The 23,463-nt window shown below is 45.0% G+C and overlaps 1 protein-coding gene and 1 long non-coding RNA gene across 2 annotated transcripts in view; one reads left to right on the forward strand and one right to left on the reverse strand.

Moving 5' to 3' along the window:
- Positions 1-23,463, reverse strand: part of LOC138569225 (uncharacterized) — a 154,635-nt gene that overhangs the window by 37,813 nt on the left and 93,359 nt on the right. The window lies entirely within an intron of this gene.
- LOC138570322 (GRIP and coiled-coil domain-containing protein 2-like) lies at positions 13,176-16,806 on the forward strand. Its single transcript, XM_069649105.1, has one exon. The coding sequence runs from the start codon at positions 13,258-13,260 to the stop codon at positions 16,804-16,806; it is 3,549 nt and encodes a 1,182-aa protein (XP_069505206.1). The 5' UTR covers positions 13,176-13,257.

The raw sequence follows: 23,463 nt of genomic DNA on the forward strand, positions 1-23,463 counted from the left end.
TCTGGGCTCACTGATGCCTCCTCTCAAAGCCCAGTGTTTATCTTCGACTTAATCTAAATATATCAGAGATTTTTTTTAAAAAAAAATATTTCTACAAGAGTACTCAAAGTGTACTCCTGTCTCAATCTGTACTCCCAAGTTGTCTGGAGTACTAAGTGTCAGGGAATAACTTTCCTTCCTGACTCTCTCTTTTTTTTTAATGTAATCAAAGTAAATTGAGGCTTTGTGACTGAAAGAGTCTGGTGTTCACGTAGCAAGCGTTATCCCGAACGGAAGTGCTCACGCGAGCGCCAGAGTCACAAGAAAAGGACCAGGGAGAGCAGAAGCCCCCCCCCTGGTGGTTCGCGGACGGCGCTGCGCTCTGTGAGGGGTGGCGCTGCTTTCGGCAGAGCCCACATTATATCATTTCGGGCCGTAAAAGAAGCGTGGGTTCAGTACACGCGGCTTCAGCAGTACCCGCTGCAGCGTTCGGGGAAGAATGCTGCAAGCGGGTACGTGCGAACGAAAAACGTTTGCACTAGTAAAGCCTCCAGGCACCAGAAGGAAGCAGCTGGCATCGGTAGAAGTAAAGGAGACACTAGTTTCCAGGAAAAGCGTCAAACAGCTAATCGCTACGCTTGCACTAAACAAAATCATTAAATAGAACAACAGTTCAATACTAAGTGGTAATAAACCTCATTAAAAACAATCACATAAACAGTACTGAATAAGAAGTAACTTATCTCTTTCTGTGAGCAGCAAAGCAAGAGGAAGTTACTTCTTGTTCAGGACTGTTTATGGAAATACACGCACGTTCATTGGAGGAATAAGGACACATGGTCATGGATACTAGATGACCTTTGGGGAGCATCCTGGGAAATGCAGATTCTTTTTCAATTTAAAGATCTATTATGGACCTGGATTCCATTTAGTAGTGTTTTAATGTTTGTCGCACCTGCATTATGAGCATGTTATTATGTGAGGTGCGCAAAAATAACTTGCTGCTGAGCCTTTCCCTTTTATGTAATAATAAAGGAAGAGAAGAATAATGGGAGCCTCCGGTCTTGACATAAAATACATTTCGAATTGTATTATATTCTTGGTTTAGCATAAAATAGACATGCAGATAAAAATAAATAAAAACAATCATTATATAGAATATGAATAGCAGAAACAAAATCAACCACCACTTTTCAATCATAAGAAATAATTTCATAAAACCTGTTCAATAGTTGATTTCTTAAAGAATCCGGCTTGCATTTCAATACATCATGTTTCTTTATAGTATAGTTGTCACCCATTGCAGGAACTGAGTATAATAAGAAATGCTCCTGTCTGAGGCTCATACTGTAATAGTGACATTTCTAAACCTCAAAAAAACGAAATTCAAACCGCCTATATGTTGACACTAAATCATGTTTGAAATCATCTATGTTTTAATACAGTATAAGGTCCAATCCAAGATACATACAGCCCACAAGGTTGACATTAATCCCTAACCAAGTAAAAGGACAGGAAACTTCAGATTAACACCTATTTTTACAGATGAAGCTGTTCCACAAACATGTAAACAGAAAAAGATTGCAAGGCTGAAGCTCCCACTACTAGAAGTACATGCCAAATAAAACTATCCCAACCAAAAGATGTGGGAAGGGCCAAAATAGACATGGGAATCAACCGATTCCCAGGAAAGGCATCAGTCTGGAGAACCTGTAAACCAATATTTGAACCACTTGGGTGTAGGCAAAAGTAACAATGAAAGATGGTTAGGGATGGCAAACAGGTGGCCAAGCTATACCTCCCCATAAACAGTTGCATGGCAGGAAACTGAAATTCGAGACACAAAGCTCAACAAAAATATCAGTGGCCAGACCCAGTTATTCTTTTGGCCCTCACATGTGAAAGCATTCAACAGGATGACTGGTGTCACATACGGTTGGTTCAATGTGATAATTGAGAAAATTATAACTTTCCCAACTGCCTTTGCAACAAGACCCTCATTTAATGCAGTTGTAAAAAGGATCTCTGTTCACTCCCTGTTCTCCTTCTACCACTCCTTCCCCAGCTGCCTCTCTGGGGGCGTAGGGGACAACCCTGAACACCCCCTCCAGTTACACACCCCACTCCTCCCTCCTCGCCTTCCCACTCACCTTTTCCTGGGGACATTCTTGATACCATTACTAGTCTCCCTCACGGCTCTGTCCACGACTCCCAAGTCTGCCTGTCTGCCTGCCTCCCTCCCTCCACAACCCACCCATTTACAATGAGCACACCTTCTTTTCTGCGACCCAGCCTGTCATGCAATCTTTCGCTCACCATGCAATGGAAAGAGAACGTTACGCAGTGGTTTACTTGCAAAACATCCTCTGCTCTATACTTGGGGGACACTAACCCATCAGATACTGGAGATGTGTGAAATGTCATAGAAAAAATACATCATACCCTAGATGGCGATAGGCCTAAAAGTCTTTACATTGGAAACAGTTGTTCTTAGCAGGGGGACTTGTACTTGCCATTGTCCCCAATTTTGTTTTACCCAGTAATTGAACTGCTGACAGACGCTTAATACATTACACCTTAGATGGTGATATGCCTAAACGTCCATACATTGGTAACAGATGTTCTTAGCAGGGGTACTTGTGCTTGCCATTGTCACCCATTTTGTTTTACCCAGTAATTGAACTGCTGACAGACGCATAAAGGAGTTTGGGGCTGCATAGATGTTACAATGGAAACGACTGAGCACATATACAGCATGCTCACAGATGACATAATATTGACAATAACAGGCTTTGGGACACAATAGCACAATATATGGCATACATTGTTCACCGTAATCGTATTTCTGATGCTTGTATCTGCTTAAATTGACGTGCTATGCATAGGCTGACATCAAGTGGTAGTCGCGTAGTATTACATGATTTGTTTTCGAAACTCGAAAAGGGACGTTGACTGGGCGTGTTGGTAATACTATCCCAAGTGTGAAGTCTACTGTACCCATGGTCTTTCACGCGTCGAGGTCCCTCAGATAGTTTTATTTCTTACATGAGGGCGCATGAAGTGTAGCGTGAGCACAAGAATACAAAGGTAGAGAAAAATCTATGCACCTTCGACACCAGGAATGGATGAAGGGTGGTCGCATGAGAATCTAAGCAGATACAAGCATCAGAAATATGATTATGTGCTATGCTATGCATAGATTAGCGAGCAGCACCTGGAGAAGGTAGTGGGCTGTGAGAAAGTACATCGGCAAATAGATGTTTTAGCACCGCTTATCTCACCTGTGAATCTGCTTTAGAGTGTGTATCAATGCTGCAATGCCGAGTAAAGGTATGAATGGAACTCCAAGTAGCTGCCTTGCAAATTGCATCTAAGGGAACATTTGCAATAAACGCCAAAGTAGCTCCTGTACTTCATGTAGAATGAGCTCTTGGTGTAAAGGGTAACTTTTTCTTTGATAGTGAGTAGCAAAGTTGGATGCACTTGACTATGCATCTGGAGATAGCATTTTAGAAATATGATCTCCTTCCCTACCTGGTGCTATGGAAACAAAGAGTTGGTCTGTTTTCCTTAGAGGTTTTGTTTTCTTTATGTAGTACAAGACCGCCTGCCTAACACATGGTATGGAGGCTTCTTTCAGCTGAATTTGATGGGTTTTGGAAAAAGGTAGGTTTTTCAATAGATTGGTTGACGTGGAATTTAGATATGAATTTGGGTGAGAACCTAGGGTGTGTTCTAAGGACCACCTTATCTTTGTGGATGATAATGGAAAGGTCTTCTACTGAGAGTGCTTGTAGTTCACTGACCTGTCTCATAGAAGTGATAGCTACTAGAAAGGCAGTTTTGCAAGTTAAATGTTTTAAGCTGGCTTTGTGCATAGGTTCAAAGGGTGGACCGATGAGATTAGTGAGGACAACGTTAAGTTCCCAGCCTGGTGGAGGATTTAAAATGGGAAGCTATAGTCTCTTTACTCCCTCCATGAATGCTTTTGATAACTTTCCACCATGACACTTCGTTTTGGGATATAGTGTAAGCAGACAGAGCTGCTAAGTGTACTTTGATGGAATTAAATACCAAACCTGACACTAGAAGGTCAAGCATATAGTGAAGGATGTTAGATGGTGACCACTCAATTGGATTTATGTTGTGTGATCTGCACCAAATGACAAATCTTTCCGACTTGTTAAAGTAGCAGTGTCTAGTGTTGAGTTCCTGTGCTTCTTTGCAGATATCCATACACCTCTTCTGTACTCCCCGTTGAAGAATGCAGCAGAACTCAATGCAGGGCCCGTCTACGGACAGGAATGGGCGCAGGTAAGTCATTTCAGACGATGGCCAACGATGCACGGCGACGTAAAGGTATTCACTTGCCGCGGTCAGACTTTCCCCTCCTATCTCCGGTTGCCTTGATGCTAGGGCCATGGACTTTGGCATGGGTAGGTCATGTTCGACAAGCTGCGGATCCCCCCCCCAAGTTCCAGGCCTCAACATGGAATTGCGGCATCTGCAGCACGGTAGCCCAAACTCAGAGCTGCTCAGCCACAGGGTGGTCTTGGGGCACTTTCGAGGGTTTTTCTTCGTAGGACTCTGAACTGACATCGAGAATGGATGTTCCCTCCACTCCAGGGGTTGCAACTCCTTCCCAGGACTGCTGGACATCTTCCATAGGACAGGGCTCTACCAGGGCAGTAGCAGAATTTGTTTGCCAAGCCTTCTTCAAGTCCACGGTCTCCTCACAAGTTTTGTAGCTGGACAGGAGTCTTGGCCCCTTCAGTTTCTTCCAGGATCTCTCTAGAGGGGGTGCAGGGGTCCTTTCTTATCCTAAAAGCCAGGTAAGAGCAGCAGCTACCACTAGCCAATGACAGATCTGCCCCACACACACACACCAGCAGTGGTCCCATAAGGACCACTGGCGGAAAAACTCATGCGTACCACTCAGACACACTGGCACCAGTTTGTGGATTGGGACCAGACAGTCCCAGCCCACTTCCTGGCAGCAAACAAACATAGCCCTCCAGTAGCCTGCCAAAGGTCTCGGCTTTCCCGGGCACTGGAAGTCTATGTAAGGATTTTCCTGGCCTAACGGGCCAGGTAGAAGGCTAAAAAACAATATGGCCAAAGGACAAGCAAAAAACCTTGTGGATTAAATCATTTTTTGATTGAAGAATATGTATCATTGTGTTTGCTTGAATATTTCCCATATGTATGCTCTATAAAGATTTGGCTGTCTATCAGCTTAGAGTGTACAGGGGACGGGGAGTTCAAATTCTGAACTTTATTTAGCTACTGTTTATTTTTTTACCTCGTGTCAGGGTCATTTTTCCTACCCTGCACCTGAATTTATTTAAAATTGATATATATTCAGTTAATGTATTGAGGTGTGCGCCAACAGGTGAATTCATCATGTTTGACCACTAGTCACAGTTAGAAGCCACACGCAGTAAACGTGGTAAGGATAAAACGAAATACACCAAAACATGGTATAAAGTCACTGCTGTCACCAGCTTGGCCATTTAGCACACCTAGAGTAACCAGACATCCTGAGTGTTAGTCTAGGGCAAAACAAAAAGTGTACCCCATTGTACTGCATTGTAAGATGCATTGTACAAGGATAAAATATTACCACAATTGATAAAAAGTTACTAAAAGTCACAACAGAGTAACTAGACTAAGGGAAACAATGTTTCCCAGTGCTGACAGCCAGAAGGACATGTCAGTTTCCTCATAACAGATGAGCAAAAGCCAGTGTAGTGAAGCTTTAGGCTTCACAGGACTGTAAAAAGAACAGCTCAGATAGAAAAATAAAAGCAAAATGTTTGGTGGTCTATAGAATTGGAAGGAAAGGTGCAGTAAAGAGGAATCTTTCCTAACAAGTGTTGTCCCCATGTGTTGGGACAGCATGTTGAAAGGGCAGGGAAGTTGGATTGGTTTGCACATTGCTAGTTTGAGTAGGTGTGTAAGCCATGGTTGTCATACCCACATTGGAGCAATTAGGACTAGTGGGACTTGTTCCTGGAGCATTTTGTTCACTGTTTTGTCGAGGAGTGGTGTTGGTGGAAAAGCGTTGGCAAATTCCCTGACCAACTCATTCACAGGGCGTTCCCCTTAGACCCTGGTTGGGGAAACCCGGATGCAAAGTCTGGGCATTGTGCGTTTAGGTTTGTTGCAAACAGGCCTGGAGGTGGATGTCCCCATTGGGTGAAGATAACCTCTTAACTGCTGAGGGTTTTCCCTCCGAGTGCTGAGCCCTTTTTTGGACATTTCGTTATGTCGGCATACAATCCCTTTTACAAGTGATATCTCGGCCAAATTTGCACCCTTCCCACATACAGGCGGTCATAACGTCACCAAGCATTCCAAGTTTGCTGTGTGGGGTGTGCGGGAATAAAAAAGGGACTACATTTTCTTTTTTTTCAGAAAATTACAATAAAATGAGGTACAAAGAAGCATGTGGTTTTTTCCTTGTAAGAGCCAGGACGAATGGTTTGCTGTTCTGAATTCACCATTTTCCAAGCATTCAGGAACAGGTTGAGTGGTAAAAAAAGATTGTTTATAAGGTTACAATCAGTTTTGTGAGAGGTAGGCGATTTTTCCCTTTTTTTCAATAGGACATGCTTGGACCGAATGAAAGAGGGTAGGAAAGCTGAATGGGAAAACAGACAGGCATACATTTCTGGAAAGTAAACACAATCCAAGTTTATGAATGGGGTCATTTGCACAGATCAGACAACAACTATGTAGGTAAAATTCCCATAGTTTGGAAACAAAATGGGTAACAATTACAGGGAAAAAGGTATCTACTGGACATGTTTGGAACTGCAAGGTAATGGCTTCTGTGAATATTGAGAAAAGCAATGCACCGATATAATCCCCCCAGACTCTTCTAGGAAATCACACATTTTTCGTAATGTTTCACAAAATAAGCAGTACCACAAGCCAAAAACGGAGCCATGGTACACAGGATTTGTATGCATGCTGACGGCCTTAACAGACGTACTTAGCATTTGAAAATAAGGAAAACAAATGTGGTGAGGAATGTCAAGCATACATTTTATGAAAGAGCACAGGCAGACCTTTGGAAAGATAGGGGACTTGTACAGATTACAAAAGCGTACAGTGCCTAAAGCTGTGACTAAATGTAGGTTACATTTGGGAAATGCAAAGGTTGCGTAACAAAGTGCAGTATCAAATGTATGAAAACGTTATAAAAGCCAAGAGAAAAAAGCAAATATCCTACCTTCCCACAGGGGTCCCAATAAAAATGGTACCTCACATGTGTCGGTGCACTGACCTGGGCACAAAGGGAAACGGCTAAACCACTGTTACATCAAACGCCCTGGGGAAGACTGTATTTGATTTCATGGGTCAGATGTGAGCCTGAGGTGTCACAGCCACTAAAGAAAACAGGGAACACCATGCATTTCTGAAAAGAAGATACCTTGGAAATCCAAAAAAGTCTGACTTTTTGCGAATCGCCCTAGAATGTATTACCCACAAGGCCTGGCAAAGTCAAAAATGTAGGGGGGGGGGAACACAATTTTCAGACATTTGCCACCAGGAAACCACCGAAACAACACATGTCCTACGTTCCACATTCCCACAGGTATACCGATGAAAACAGTACCTTACATGTGTGGGTGCACCTACCTGGGTGGAAAGGGAAAAGGCTAAACCACTGGTACATCAAGCGCCCTGGGGAAGACTGGATTTGGCTTTGCTGGCAACCCACAGATTTGGGCTTGGGGCATCGCAGCCACCAAGGAAAACGGGGAACCCCATGCATTTCTGAAAGGAAGACACCTGTGGGAATCCAAAGATGTCTGACTTGCACAAATCGCCCTAGAATGTATTACCCACAAGGCCTGGCAAAGTCCAAAATGTAGGGAAAACCCACATTTTTCAGACATTTGCCACCAGGAAACTACAAAAACACGTCAGCAACAGCACATGTCCTACCATCCCACAGGTCTCCCGGCAAAAACGGTACCTCATGTGTGTGGGTGTGCTTACCTAGGCACAAAGGGAAAAGGCTAAACCCCTGGTTTACCAAACCAAATGACATTTTTAGGATTTTGGTCTTGTGAACAACCTACAGATTTGGCCCTGGGGTGTCACAGCCACCAAGGAAAACTGGAAACCCCATGCATTTCTAAAAAGAAGACACCCGTGGGAATCCAAAGTGGTCTGACTTGCGCGAGTCGCCCTAGAATTTATTACCCACAATGTAGTCCAGAAAAAGTAGACACCCCTCGATCGTAAGGCAATGTATTTTGTTGGCCGAAGACCAACCGCCTCATGTGTTTAGTATTAGAAATATATAGCCATAAGCTTGACTAAAGTGCAGCCATTTTAAAGGTGACTGAAATCGCCATTTTGTTTTCTCTAACGTTGCTTTTTGCCTTCTGTTAAACTGCTTTGCTGAAATATTATTCTGCTCTACTAGTGCATAAAGCAAGGACGCGAGAGACATGTTGAAACCTAACGCAGTAACCAGACAGAAATGCCCGGTCTCCTCCCTCGCATATCCTTGGAAGTAAGCACCGAGGCATCCTAATCAGTACACAGGTGCCAGCTAGTCTCAAAAACACAGTAGAAATGCTACAAACGAACATTAAATGAATTGAATTATGCTCTTCTTTGCGGCCCCCCTTTCCTGAGCCCTGGAGAGCAAGTTGACCCCCAGTACTAGAATAGAAACTAGGAGATAGTAAGGCCTGGAATGTGTTTCTCCCCTGCACGCAGCTTGCTTGCAAGAACAGAAGCATTGTGTTCTTTTAAACAAAGAATTGTGTCTGTAGGCTCGCGAAAATTGCAAACTGTTGCTAAATGAATATTCGAAGGTGTCATATTCGTCACCATTGTCAATCATCGTGCCCAATTCAAAGGAAATGTATTAGTCGCGGTATTGGATGTGTCACTACTGATTACAAGATGCTTGTTTTGTATATATGTAACTGTTGTATGATTCTCACTCTCTTGCGTCCCCCGAGGTTTGGAAACACACGTCACGGGACGTGGGACCCAGTTGGCCAACTGAGACTATTTGCTTTGTAATAAACCCTAGATTTTGGGAATACAACCTTGTGTCTGGCGTATCAGTTCGTGTGTGGTGATGGTGCCTTGTTTCCACACTTGAGGGTCCCTCAGGGGCCCATTCAACAAGTACAAAATTTAGGAATCAAAAACACAATTTTCAGTCATTTTCCAACAGGAAACCACCAAAACACACCTCCAACAACACTTGACCTACCTTCCCTGGTTTCCACATATGTCCCAATGAAAGCCAGACCTCATATGCATGGATGTCCTCACCTGGGCGAAAATGGGAAAATCCTCTGTATGCCAAGTGCTCTGGGAATACAAGAATCACTGTGTAGTGCCCACTTCTACCCTGTTTTTCCTCGTCAAACCCTTTCACAGGCACCTTTGCTCACTCTCCTCATACATACAGTTCACAGTGCAAAAGAACAAGGGTTGGATTTAGCACATGCAACAAAGTTTCTGTGAGCAGTAAAGCTGCGTCAAGGCACCAACCCTTTTACTGGCCATTCATACATCTTTCGTGTCTTCAGTCACTAGCCATCCACTTAAGCAGTCTACCAAATCACTAGCTCCATAGCAACCGTATCGGCACACTTACAGCAAGTGGTCATCCACTCACATTGCAACCTTGTCCCCAGGCGATATCTTTCATACCAACTTCGTGTACTTGCATATCAACTGTGCCTACATTCAAATGTCATGTGGCACCAACCGTATCTGCACACGCATAGCAAGTGGACATCCGCTCACATGACATCCTCGTCTCCAAGATATGTCTGGCACACCATTTTCACGTACTTGCATATCAACTCTGCCTGTATTCAACTGTCACGTGCCACCAACCGTATCTGCACACTCATAGCAAGTGGACATCTGATCACTTGGCTACCTGGTCTCCAGGCGATGTCTTTCACACCAACTTGACGTACGTGCCTAGCAAGTATGCCAGTATTGAACAATCATGTTGAACCATCCATATCTGCAAACATATGCACACTAAATACACATCCACTAACATTGTAATCATTTCTTCAGTGATGGCAAAGTGCATTCACAGAAACACATCTGCATGTACAACGCAGCTTTACCTCACTCAAACGCACACCAACCATATCGAAGTAATTCCAAAGGAAGACATTTCAGTCACACAAAACATGACCTTTACTGTAGTAAAAATAAATCATGGCAGGGTGGTACGAGTTATACAAGACACCACCGCCATATAGATGGTGTCCTGTTACCATTTTCATTACACTTAGGCCTCAAGGGAGGGAGCCAAAGTGGCGTTTACACATTTTGAAAGACATGCCTTGAATGGAGGGAACCAGAATGGTGTGTCTGTCTTGTCCAACACACCGCTCGAGTGGCGGGAGCGTGACTGGCGTTTCTTTCTAAAGCACGCCTCAAGTGGAGGGAGCTGGACTACCATTGCTTGCCACGGCACGCCTCAAGTTGAAGGAACCTGAATGGTGTTCCTTTGTAAGGCATGCCTAAAGTGGAAGGAGCCGGATTTGCGTTCTTTTTCAAGGCACGCCTCAAGTGCAGGGAGGTGGAGTAGTATTGCTTGTCAAGGCACGTCAAATATGAGTGAACCAGAATGGTGTTCCGTTCTTGTCCAAGGCACGCCTCCAGTGGAGGCAACTGAAATGACGTTACTTTCTAAGGCATGCCTCAAGGAGAGGGAGCTTGACTGATGTTTCTAAGGCAGGCCTCAATTGGAGGGTGCTGCACTAGCATGCCTTACCAAGGCACGCTAAAGGGGAGTGAACCAGAATGGTGTTCCCTTCTTGTCCAAGGCACGCCTCGAGTGAAGGGAGCTGGAGTGGCATTCCTTTCTAATTTATGCCTCTGTAATAATTAGACAATTTACAAGAAATTTGAATAACACCAAAAGGTTACCTTAGAGAAACACCAGTCGTTCTCCTTCCTAAGCTGCCTTCTTCCGAAATATTCCGACAGGGGTAGAGAATGAGTGCCTCCCCGAGACCCTTCCTCCGCCCACAATACAAAGAGTAAGGAGGGGAAGGACCCCAGGGAAACCCTCTGGGGAAGAAAACCCTGTGTCGATTCTCTGGATGGATGTCGTCTGTCTGGAGAGGTTCTTGGTACCCGGACTATCCGCTGAAGGGGAGCCGTCTGAATAAAGACAGAGGAAAGTGGTAAGTTTAAGAAGGGAAACTAGAAAGCAGAATATGGGTAGAGAAAAACGAAGAGTACCTGATCGGAAAGGGGACACCACTTATCGAGCTATATTGCAGATCTTCCGATAAGACTCGGATAGGAGTAACCTTGTGGACGTTCCCGAAAGAGAATGATCCTCAAATCTCAATGCTGCGGATCGGACCCCGCATATCCCTGTTTCTGCAGAGGTGAGATAATGTTAGGTGTCAATCCTGGGTCTAGTTCTAACCCACGGTTCTACAAGGGACTATCAATTCTCACATACCGCTCGCCAGGGAGAAGTTCTCACTAGCAAACCGATCAGTGAGGTTCAGCTTGTAACGAGTGAGGCTGAGAGAGTGCACTCGAGTCTCTGATGTCGTGCAAGATTTGGGAGAAGGAGTCAGGTCTGAAAATAGGTGAGTGAAAAGGGTAGAATTACACAGAAGGAGTGACAAACAAACTAGTAAGCAATAGATCCTAGTTTTGAACTCACAAAGCGTTGTTGTGGAAGAGTAGCAACGCGTCCGCGCGTTGTCTGCAGGAACAGATGAACCGGCTCCGGAGCCCGGGGGCGGTCCTTCCACCGCGCGGTCTTGGTGTAAACCTAGACCCACACCATCCGTAGCGGCGGCCATCTTGGGAGTAAAGATGGCCGCAATCCGTCTAAGAGACCATCTATGCCACAGAGACCATGGTCTCCGCAGGGGCGTGACAGCCTCAAGGGAAGGGAACCGGAATGGTGTTTACTTCTTGTCTAAGGCACGCCTTGTGTGGAAGGAGCTTGACTGAAGTTTCTTTCAAAGTCACGCCTCAAGTGGAATGAGCTTGAATCGTATTCCTTTGCAAGTCACGCCTCGAGCAGAGGGAGCTAGACAGACGAGTTTCAGTAGGTTCAGGTGTTTTGCTGTCGGGACCGAAGGTCCTCTGCGCACCCTCTCTTATTGTTGATTGTTTTTTAGCCTGCCAACTGGCACATGGTTTGGCTTGGGAGCAACTCCTAGGTTCCCGAATGGTTAGGACCACAGCACCCCGCAACTGAGCGAGACAACACGCAATGCCGATCCCGGCCAAGACCAGGCTACCCAGCCATTCTGGAACCCCAACTGGGCCACCAGCCACAGGCACCAAAAAACAATCCTGCTGCCATCGGACTACTGCCTTGATAAAGACCCAGGTTGAAACGCACGTCGGCTGTTTTTTGTAACACCCAATTGGCATAAGAATAATTATAGATATTATCTTTGCTGTTTTCACCAATAAAATCAAACCTCACTTGACCAAAGGATTGGACAATTACTACATGACCCCTTTCCCAATTGAACCATTGAACCAAGCCAGCGCCCACTGCTAAACAAAGGTTTGTCTCCCCACCAAGGAGCTAGACAGATGTTTCTTTCTAAGGCAGGCCTCAAGTGAAAGGTGCCAGAGTGGCGTGCCTTTCCAAGGCAGGCCTGAAGTGGAGGGAGCAGGACTAGCATTGCTTGTCAAGGCACACCAAAGTGAAGTGAGTCGGAATGTTGAGCCATTCTTATTGAAGGCATGCCTCCAGTGCAGGGAGGAGTGGCGTTCCTTTCTAAGGCCTGCACAAATTGAGAGCCTATGGGTTCCTTTCTAGGAATGATGGGCATTCCAGGAAATCACTTGATCTCACAATACTTCTTCTTTGTATGATACAAAAGAAAACAAGGCTGTAGGCAGAGGGCTGGCATGGAAGGGCATTGAGGACAGTACACTCGAGTATCCCTCCTTTACTTCCCTGTTTTGTGCACACCTAACATTTTCTGTATTGTCGTATCTTCATGGGTACGGCAGGACCAACATCAGTAAAGTGTCGTCCTTTCAATCTTGTTGCAACGAAAGAAGATCCAGAGGAGTTACTTTAGTAGATCTGTATCATAAATATTTATTTAGAATGATACAACAATTGGAACGTAAAGTGTCCCCGCATAATGAGGACGTGTTCTTGGGTCCGTTTCTCTAATAGGAAGTAATCACAAACCATACACTGACAGCGCTATGCTGTGAAGACTCGAACAGAAGAGGCTACTTAGTTCTCCTTCTTTCAACTTCAGTATGGAGCAGGATGCTGGCCACGAGACGGTTTCTTCCCCCACCCCTCCAGGAACAGGGAAGTCAAAGCTGGATACGCTCCCCAAGGAAGAGCTCATAAAATTTGCTAAGAAGCAGGTGTTCCTCCTCCAGAAAGTAAAGTCCAAGTGTACAGAGTTGGAGAAAGAATTAGAAGAGCTGAAATCAAAACCGCTTGCTGGAGGAAATGAAGATGTGATTCAGGTTCTGACAGAGCGACTTGATGCTGTTCTTTTGGAAAAGGCAGAAGCTCAGCAGCATTTAGTATCGTTGAAAAAAGAAAATAGCAAGCTCAAACAGGAAGCTAAGGATACCATAGATAACATGGTTAAACAGCAAGAGCAATGGGAGGAGTTGAGCACAGACCACCTCAAAAAAATTGATTGTTTAAAAAAGGAACTTGAGACATTGAACTCGAACCATACGGAAGAAGTTTGTACACTGCAACAAAAACTGAACGAGTCGGCAGATCAAATGATTCTTCTTGAGGATAAGCTAGCCCTGCAAAGTAATCGAGAAGAAGCAGAAAAGACACTGCAGAAAAAGTTTGAGCAACAGAGATCCACTTACAAAGAGCACATTTTGAATTTAAATAAACAGGTGGAAGCATTAACAGTAGATAAAAACATTGAAATTAGAAGTCGAGAAGAATGTGAAAAGGCTGATTTGGTTCACCACCAGAGAGAAATTGGTGATCTCAGAAAGGAGCTTCTGAAACTGAAGTCTTTCCACCAAGAGGAAATATGCAAATTAATTTGTCAGCTTCAAACTCATGGAGAAGATTATGAAGAGGAAAGGCAGAAAGTAAAACAATTCATGCATGAGATATCTGAGCATTACCTGTCAAAAGAAAAAAGTCTTCAGGAGGAGTTGCATCAAAATAAAGTTAAGAATGAGCAGGAGATCTTTGCCCTTAAAGGAACTTTAAATGACCATAAAGAGAACTTGAACAAGACTGCAGAGGGACAGAACCTCACATTTTTAGAAACTGAAACTCAAGACAAAGTGAATCATTTGGAATATGTAATTAAGAATTATGAATCACAGCAAAGCATGTTAAAAGATGAACTCACCTACACAAATAACGTTAGGCTAAAGCTTGAGCTTGAAGTCCAGCACATGAAAGATGAGTTTTTTCATGAACGGGAGGATTTGGAGTTTAAGATCAATGAGCTGCAGCTTGCTAAGGAAGACTATAGTTGTCTAATAGAGAAATTGCAACTGCAGCTGAAAAGTGTGAATGAAGATTGTGAAGTAATCAGAAGTAGGCACAATCAAGAAGTTTTGGTTTTGAGGGACCAACATAAAAAAGAAATGTCAACATTAAAGGAGAAAATCATGTCAAGTTCAGAACAAGAAACCTCCTCTTTGATGTTTGAAATTAATGTTCTCAAGGATAAGTGCGGTGGACTCTTGCATGAGAAAGAAGAAGCTGTAGCACAATATGAGGGTTTGAAAGAAACCCTTGTGATACTACAAGATGAGCTTGGAGAATCTGCAGGAAAGATCAGTCGCGAATTCAAAGCTTTGAAGCAGCAACAGGCAACAGATGTCCAGGAACTGCAGCAGAAACTCAGATCGGCTTACAACGAAAAGGATGTTCTTCTAGAAACTGTAAATAAACTGAAAGCTGAAGTGGAGGGGCTATCTGCCAAGCAAGCAGAGTGTGAAGACTTGGTACTACAACTAAATGTTTTACAGAAGTACAATGACGAGATGATGGTTTCCTTAGAGCAGAAGAATGCTTTGTTAATAGAACTTGAAGAACAAATCCGCCATCTTAGCTTTCAGAATAACGATATAAGAATCGCACTAGAAGCCTCACGTGAGGAAATTGTCAAGGTCCGAAATATGTGTGAAATGGAGCAGGCCCAGGCTTTAGGTTTTCAACAAAAATCTGAAGCCGTTACCAAGGACAACAATGAATTGAAGCTACAGCGTGAAGAGTGTATGGAAAAGCTAAAAGAAACTATAACAGTAAAGGACCAAATTTATCAGAAATTAGCAGAGTTAGAGGAACGTATGGAAGGCTTCATGCATGAGAAGGAGAAGCTTTTGTCTGATGCACAAGCTCTAAATAATGAAGTACTCCAGCTTCGTGAAGAAAAAGAGCAGCTTCAGAACTTGCAAAATAAATTACAGCTGGTTACTGTGGAAAAAGAAGACTTAAACACATTATATGAGAATGAACAGCAGCATAACATATTAAATGAAGAAAAGCTATCATCTGAGATAAAAGCACTTCATGTTCAAATAGGAAAGCTGCTTCAAGAAAAGGAGACCATGTCTAGAGATTTTGAAATGGTGATGTCAGAAAAGGATGGTTCATTGGTGATTAAAGAACAGATTGAAAAACTGGAAAACAAACTGAAACTGGCAATTGAGGAAAAGGCAGAGTTAAGTAAATTGTTAGAAACAAATCAGCATGTAAAATTAATTAATGAGGAAAATCTATCAACCAAGGTGCAAGCCCTTCTTGACACAGTGGAAAAATTATGTGAAGAAAAGGAAAAGATGAGTAGTGATATTGAGAGCTTCATGGCAGAAAGGGAGGCATTTGTGGGGATTAAAGAAAAATGTGAGACGCTGCAGAATAAATTGCAGTTGGTCATTGTTGAAAAAGATGAAATGAGCATGTTGTATGAAAAAGACCAAAAGCAAAAATTGCTTAATGAGGGAAATCTGTCGTCTGAGATTCAAGCTCTTCATTCTAAGGTGGGAAGGCTTATGGAGGAAAATGAAAGGATGACTATTGACATAGACCGGTTTGTGACAGAAAGGGATGATTTATTAGTGATTAAAAATAAAGTTGAGAGCTTGGAAAATAAATTGCAGTTTACGGTTGAGGCAAATGAGGAGTTAAGCAAACTATATGAAAAAGACCAGCAGCAGAAATTACTTATAACATCCCACCTTAGAGGCTGTCTAGTGCAAATGGGTAGCATGCCTTTGGATGAAGATAAGGAAAACACAATTAACTCTATTCTTCAAGCTGTAGATGAATCCATTGCTAGACTGAAAGACGAACATCTCTGCATGGTTACACAAAGTTATGAGCGGTATCTTCTGCTCCAACAAGATATGGAGCGACTTCAGGAGGAAAATGAGGCCCATTGTGCAGAGCTAAGGTCTCTAATTGAGGACTATGCACAAGAACAAGTAGTTTTAAAAAAAGAGTTGGAAGCTACTCTATCAGAAAAAGAAGGCTTGCAGAGGGATTTGCTTGATATGAAGAGTGCAAATGAGAAGGCAAGGCAGGAAAATCTTGATCTACTTGCTCGTATCGAGGAGGTCACAAAGAAGCTGGAGTGTCCAGAAATTGAAGCAAAAGAGCAACCTCCCGAAGCAGCTGAAGAAAATCTAGCAGGCTTGCTGGAACAGAAGGAGTCTGATCTTTGCAATTTGAAAGCAGAGTTCACATTCCTGAAGGATTCTGTGAATGATACAACAATTATAAATAAAAATGAATCATTAACAAGGACAACAATTAAATTGCAAGTAAAATCACATCTAAAAAAGTGCACATGGCATTAATCATTCTTGCACGGCAGAATCCATTCATTCAACAACCATACTCAATCAGATCATATCATTCTAAATATTTATGATACAGATCTACTAAAGTATCTCCTCTAGATCTTCTTTCAGTGCAAGTTGTTGTGGTAATTCCCTGGTCCAGAGTGTGGGGTCCCCCTGCACGTAAGCACACTAGTCCTTTCAATCTTGCCACATCTTCAACTTCTGGAAAGGAGGGAGTTCGTACATGGACAGTGGTCAGTGATTTTACAACTTCTTTTTCAAAGTTCAAACATTACAGTTTGTTTTGTGGAGCAGCTGCACGGTATACAACATAAGCATTGTATGCAGCTACATGCATAATGTGTGCGGCCAACTTCTTGTACCACATGCAAGACTTGCATGCTGCCTGGTATGGCTCAAGCAATTGGTCTGCTTTATCTACTCCACCCATGTACTTGTAGTCCAGAATGCACTTAGGCTTCTGCACATGCTGAGCCTGCCCATGCACAGTGACAAGTGAAGTACTTCATGAATAGTACTTAACATGTACCCATTCCTTCTGTCGCAGAATTTTACTGCCAACAGTTCATCCCACCGCAATTCCATACATGCTCCCTTGTCCAGCTTCTTTCACACAAGTTGTCTGGGGAAGCCTTTGCGGTACTGCGGATTGTACCGCATGCCAGTGTGCCCACATTGCACAATTCCTTGAAGAGTGGTATTCCTGTGTAGAAATTGTCCACATACAAATGGTGACCCTTGTGGAACAATGGTGTGGCAAGATCCCAAACAATCTTCTCACTTATCCCTAAATGGGCTGGGCAGGCCAGAGGATTTTTGCTCAACGTCTTTTCCAGTGTAGAATCTCATGTTGTAGGCATACCCATTGGAACTTTTGCAAAACATGTACACCTTGATTCCATATCATGCGCTCTTGCTCGGAATATACTGCTTGAAAAGTAGCCGACCTTTGAACAATTCCAATGTTTCATCAATGGATATATTCTTGCTAGAAACATATACCTCAGAAAATCGATGAGTAAAGTGCTTCAGAAATAGCTGAATTATGAACAGCCTATCACAATTTGGGTCAGTTCTGGGTAATGCTGCCCAGTTGGCATTGAAATGCAACATACTGTCTAGTGCTTGGAAACAATTTCTACTCATTGCTGGAATAAAGAAAGTTGTAAATACGACTTCAGTAGGCCAGAATAGTAAGAGAGACGGCTTTGGCGCTATTCCCATGAGCAGAGTGAGACCCCCACATTTTCTCATCTCAACATTTGTAGTTGGAACCCAAGATTGTGCTCTGGAATGGTGTTTCAGAGTGGGAGCCAGTGACCGCAAGAACTGTTCAGCATACAAATTGGTTTGCTCAACCACATCTGAAATGAACCCATCAACCACAAAAACGTTGAAAAAGTCAATAGGCTGAAAACCATCTTTATTCTCTATGCACCCTGATATTTCAGTGAAAGGTGGCACAATAGGCTGAGCCATTGCTGGAGGCACCCAGTCCGACTCATCACCCACGTCATGACCTGGCACATTCCTCGCACGTCCTGCATGTTCCCTCAACCTTGCAGGTAACCTGTGTGTGGGAAGTGTCAGACAAGGTGCATGTCCTCCTTCATTCTCTTCCTCATCAGATGAGGAGGTGGAACTAGCCTCAACCGAAAACTCACTTCCAGAATCAACTGCCTGCGCACCCTCAAAAGCAGATTCTGTTTCAGATTCCACATCCGGTTCTGTGCCTTGCTCCGAGTCAGACTGCATCTATAAGGCCAAAGCCTCCTCACTAGACATCTGACATGAAGCCATGACTACTGTCGCGTTGTAACCCTTTACTGCCCAAAGAACAGATAAAGACTGAACCAATAAGTATCTTTGCTTCTCAAAGTATGGAACTAGTAGAGTAAGTGGTATTGAATGCCAGAGACCAAGACCACACAATTACGCCAAAATGTCCAGAATCTGCTCACAAACTGTAGCAGCCCTCTGCAATGTGATGTACTCTCAGCACGCAAAAAAAGGAGTACCCATTTGCTAACATGTGAAATGCATAGGAACATCTCACTGCTTACTTACAACTGGTTAGGCTGCTACAAACTACCTGCACCTACAACAAAGAGAACAAAAATTCTAAGCAAGATGTCATCTTCACCCATACATTACACAACTACAAGTGTGGGGGAGAGGATGGAACCCACACTACCAATTCAAAGACAGCCACCATGCAGGGAACCTTCCACTCCCCATGGGGTGATGGTGGATGGGAAATGCAGGTGAGAAGCAACATTGTAATGTATGTTGTAATTGGGTAAGGTGAAAAGGCAGAGGAGCTCTCGATGCAGACAGTGAAGATGAGCAAAGAACATGGCAGGCCCTTCAAGACAATTGCTGGCACACTTTTCACAAAAGCCCCGGCTCATTCACATAGGGTTGTCTGTGAAGGGGGAAGGTCACAAGGACGGAACAAGTGCAAGGGCCAGCAAGTGGAATTAAGCTGCTAAACGTGGTGATGCTTTGCAAAGAAATAGGCAGCACTGACATATTGAATACATTGATATTCCACCAAAACAAAGTGCTATGCAGTCAGAGTCTCACTGTCAACAGATTTAGTCACATTTTATTATCATACCACACGACCCAATAAGTCCATCAATTGTTGGGATCCACCCCTAGCCACCAACACCCCAACATAATGTCTGGACAAAGTTCATAATGTTCTCAATGAAAACGTCCATGCCTCTCTTAGAAAGGTGCACTCCATCTCGATGAAACATCAGTTCACCTTTGATGAAACTATGGTGAATTGTCAGAATTCTGTCATTGTCCTTGGTCAGTCTTGTCAGCTCGCCATTAAGTTTCCTCACCAAGGAGTTGATGGCCTTTTCCTTCCCAGGAGTTCTCCAATCTCACCGTGAATTCATTTGTGACCAAGTCACCACAGTGTTTGGGAACCTTAATGAAATCCACTCCAGTTTAGCCATCTGTAGTTCCCGTACCCCTTTCCGTCCCATAGAAGCCATATCATTTCCTCCCATATACACCACTATGAGGAAAGAAGGTGGAACATCTCCCTTTGCCTGGGCATCACAGATTACTCCTCTGAGCTAGTGAAGGCGCATTCCCACGACACCAAACCAGTGCAATCACACACCATCCCTCTGAGACCCAGATGTGCTTGCGCCTGTGAAATGTGCTATAGCCCTTCGGATGAAAGAGTGCCCGACAATCCACACGACCCTCATCCTCACTAGGAAATGGAAACATGAAAAACTAACATGAATAGGGCCAGACGTACAGTTTATCCATTAGCACAGCAAGTGCTTTAAAACATGTCACTTGCAACAATCCCAGACACACACTTCCCCCAATCTTATATGCACTTCACATGTGTGAGAACAGTAGGTCATTACGTAATTGAAACATACTTTTCAGGGAAAGAGGTGAAGGACACATTATGTCACCTTGTGCCAATGGCATAGTTGTGCTGGCACAATTGTAATCAGTGAAGGATTCTGTTCCTGCGGCCCACAGTTTGTAGTGCACGGTGGTAAGGAGAGTTTCACGCACTACACCGTGATAGCAAGGTTTCAGGGAAGGTAAATGGGAGTAATATTCTGCCAGAGGGGCGTGGCTATGAGGCCATGTAAAGGGACGTGTCTCCTGTGGAGCTCCTGCCAATCCGAAACGATCCTTGGATAAAACAGTGCAAAGATAGATCGCTGGTGCCCAGTAACGGCATGTCTTAGGCATGAATTGCAGGTGCACGCATAGAAGCAATCTGAAAGCTGGAGAAGCTGTGGATACAAAATTACGGGCAGACGAAACGAATGTATCCAGCAGAAGAAAGAAAACCAAAATGGCCGGCGGCATAGAACAAAGGGACATGTGAGATTGACAAGACAAGGAAACTACGCGGCGCAGCTGGAGAAAGCACGAGCAACTGGTTGGCCCGGGACGCTGGCAGGCGGCGTAGGTGGATGAAGGAGCTCTGACGCGGTGCCGCGGTGTATACATTGTGTCGGAGACAGCCCAGCAGCGGCAAAGGAGACTGGCGGTGGACCGAAGCTGATGGGAGTGCCCGGGCCCCCAAGCAAATAAGGGTGAGGTGCGCACAGAGCTTGCAGGCGGGCGAAAGACTGGGGAGCCCCTGCCGGGACGCCGCATCTCCCAGAGGGACATAAACAGAGGGCGCGCGTGTGTGGAACTAGCCCTCCGGAACCCTGAACGGAGGAGCGGGGAGAAACGAATAGCAGCAGAGTGCACTGGAACAGGAAACGTGGCTCCCGAGTGACGGACGGAGCTGGGAAGACAAGATCCGCTGGGGAGTGCACACGTCGGGTTCCACAATACGCTCCGACAGTGCAGCGGAAGGCAGAAGAAACACTGGGCACGCAAAGTATGGACTGATAATTAACAATGGAAAAGCCGGGGGACGTGGCCAAATGAACACGGAGTGGGTGGTGATTCCAGCGAATAGCACCCATGTATGCAGTTGCCCAGCTGCTTAGCTGAGGGGAAGGTTGCCAGTCAGCCATAACACGGAGTCGGGAGCGCCCGTGAGGCGCAAATGCAGGAGCAACATTGTGGCAAACGAAAAAAGGGGAGCAGGCCGGTACATGACAGTCAGCACAGACGTTGGTGTGGCCGGTGCTCTATGGACATAAAATAAAAGGTAACTCTGGTGCTTTGATCCCCGCGACGAGAGCAGGAGACAATATAGCGGAGGCACAGCCGAGTGCAAGCACCACGTGGCCACGGTTAAACCAACATCAGTAAGCAGGATTGCGGGCGCTGGGAGCCTCTTTGCATTGGAAGGATACAGCCCTGATATATGGTGGAGATTAGAGCATGCTGAGGTGGTCATGCTCCACTGCTTTGCATCATTTGGAAACTGTACTTGGGGACACCGGGCACGCTCCTCACTGGTACCACTGTATATTGATCACGGCTAAACTGAAGACTGTATACAACATAAGTGGAGGCCAGCCAGCGGGTCTCAAACCCTAGGGAAGTGCTGTGTATTGCCCCCTTCCCTCTTAATCTGTCCCGCATAGTAACTAAAGTTTCAATAATTGCTTGTACATTCCGAGCACTACAATGTCTAACAAACCCCTTAGACAGAAAGGCAAACAGCCCACATTGGACGATTTTGCAAAAACACCACCAGGCGCAGAAGGGGCCAGGAAGAAAGACAAGACCCCTGAAGGGGGCCCAAATACAATGGGCAAAGAAGAGATTCTTGCGGCGATAGCAGACCTAAAGGTGGCCTGGGAGACTAAACTGGGCCTGGCAATGGGAGAACTGAAAGCCGCACTAGAACTGAAAGTGGGAGAAGTGCAAGAAGACGTTAACCTTCTCCGGCAAGACGTAAGGTCACTGGCGGAGCGCACGGGGAACCTGGAAAAAGAGGTAGGCCCGAACACGGCGGCCTGTGCGGCCCATAAATCGGAACTTCATGCCCTAGTGCAACGTGTGGGTAACCTGGAAAACCGGGCGGAGTAAGCGGAAGGACGCACTCGGGGAAACAACATTCGCATTGTCGGATTGCCAGAAGGGGCAGAGGGAACGAACCCCACGGAATACATCGAGTCCATGCTTCTGCAGGAGATAACTGGGGGAGCCCTGTCCCAAGGGTTCGCGGTAGAGAGAGCGCACAGGGCACTGACGAGGAAGCCGCTGCCAGGAAACCCCCCAAGACCATTGATCGCTAAGATCCTAAACTACCGAGACCGAGAAAAGATCCTCAAGCACTTTCGAAAGGGTGGCGCGATTCAAAGAGGGGCAGCGAAAATAACGGCATACCCGGATTATACCCTGCAGGTACAACGCAACCGCATGAACTTTGGATCCGTGAAAAGGAGACTGAGGGAAGCAGGCCATAAGTACATGTTGCTTTACCCAGTGAAATTAAAGGTATTCAATGAGAGAAGAACCTGGTTTTTCGACACCCCAGAGGAAGCCATGGGATGGTTGGACGCGCGGAACTGCCCCCAAGAACCGGATGTCCAGGAAGACAGAGGCGGAGATAAGCAATATGCGTCTGGGGCACCCTATGTGTTGCAGCTGCATATAACTGGTGGGGAAGTAGGCTTGGAGCCACAGTCATAAACATGATCCGGTGGCACTGGAAACCTTGATATTAGTATAGGAGTTATACGGAGCATGACCTTACAACCCCATAACTAGAAGCTTAGTTAGGTCACTGGTAGTCCGGTTTACACCCCGCTGGGGTCTGGGCCTGGGTTTCCTAGAGCAGAACCAAACGCGGGAGGGCCCGAGATCCAGGGATGGAGCTGGGCATTTGTTGGAGTTGGGATCGAAGTGGGGGAGGGAGGGGGGAGGGCAGGGGTGGGGGTGTGCAGTGGTTTGTTGTAGTTGAGGAGGGTGGTAAGTTGGGGGGTGAGCCTACACTCTGGGAAAAACTATATGAACCATGGGAAACCTTAAGATAGTTACTTGGAATGTTAGGAGGCACAACAGCTATCTGAAACAAAACAAGGTTATGATGTACCTGCGAAGGCAGAAAATGGACATAGCCTTGTTACAAGAAACTCACTTAATGGAGGAGAAACTGGAAGTACTACGGAAGAAGTGGAAAGGGACGGTAGTAGGGGCAGCATATTCAGCTTATGCAAGAGGGGTAAGTACATGGGTGGCCCC

This window comes from Ambystoma mexicanum, chromosome 2q (genome assembly GCF_040938575.1).
Source record: "Ambystoma mexicanum isolate Mex_15411 chromosome 2q, UKY_AmexF1_1, whole genome shotgun sequence".
In the NCBI taxonomy this organism is placed as follows: domain Eukaryota; kingdom Metazoa; phylum Chordata; class Amphibia; order Caudata; family Ambystomatidae; genus Ambystoma; species Ambystoma mexicanum.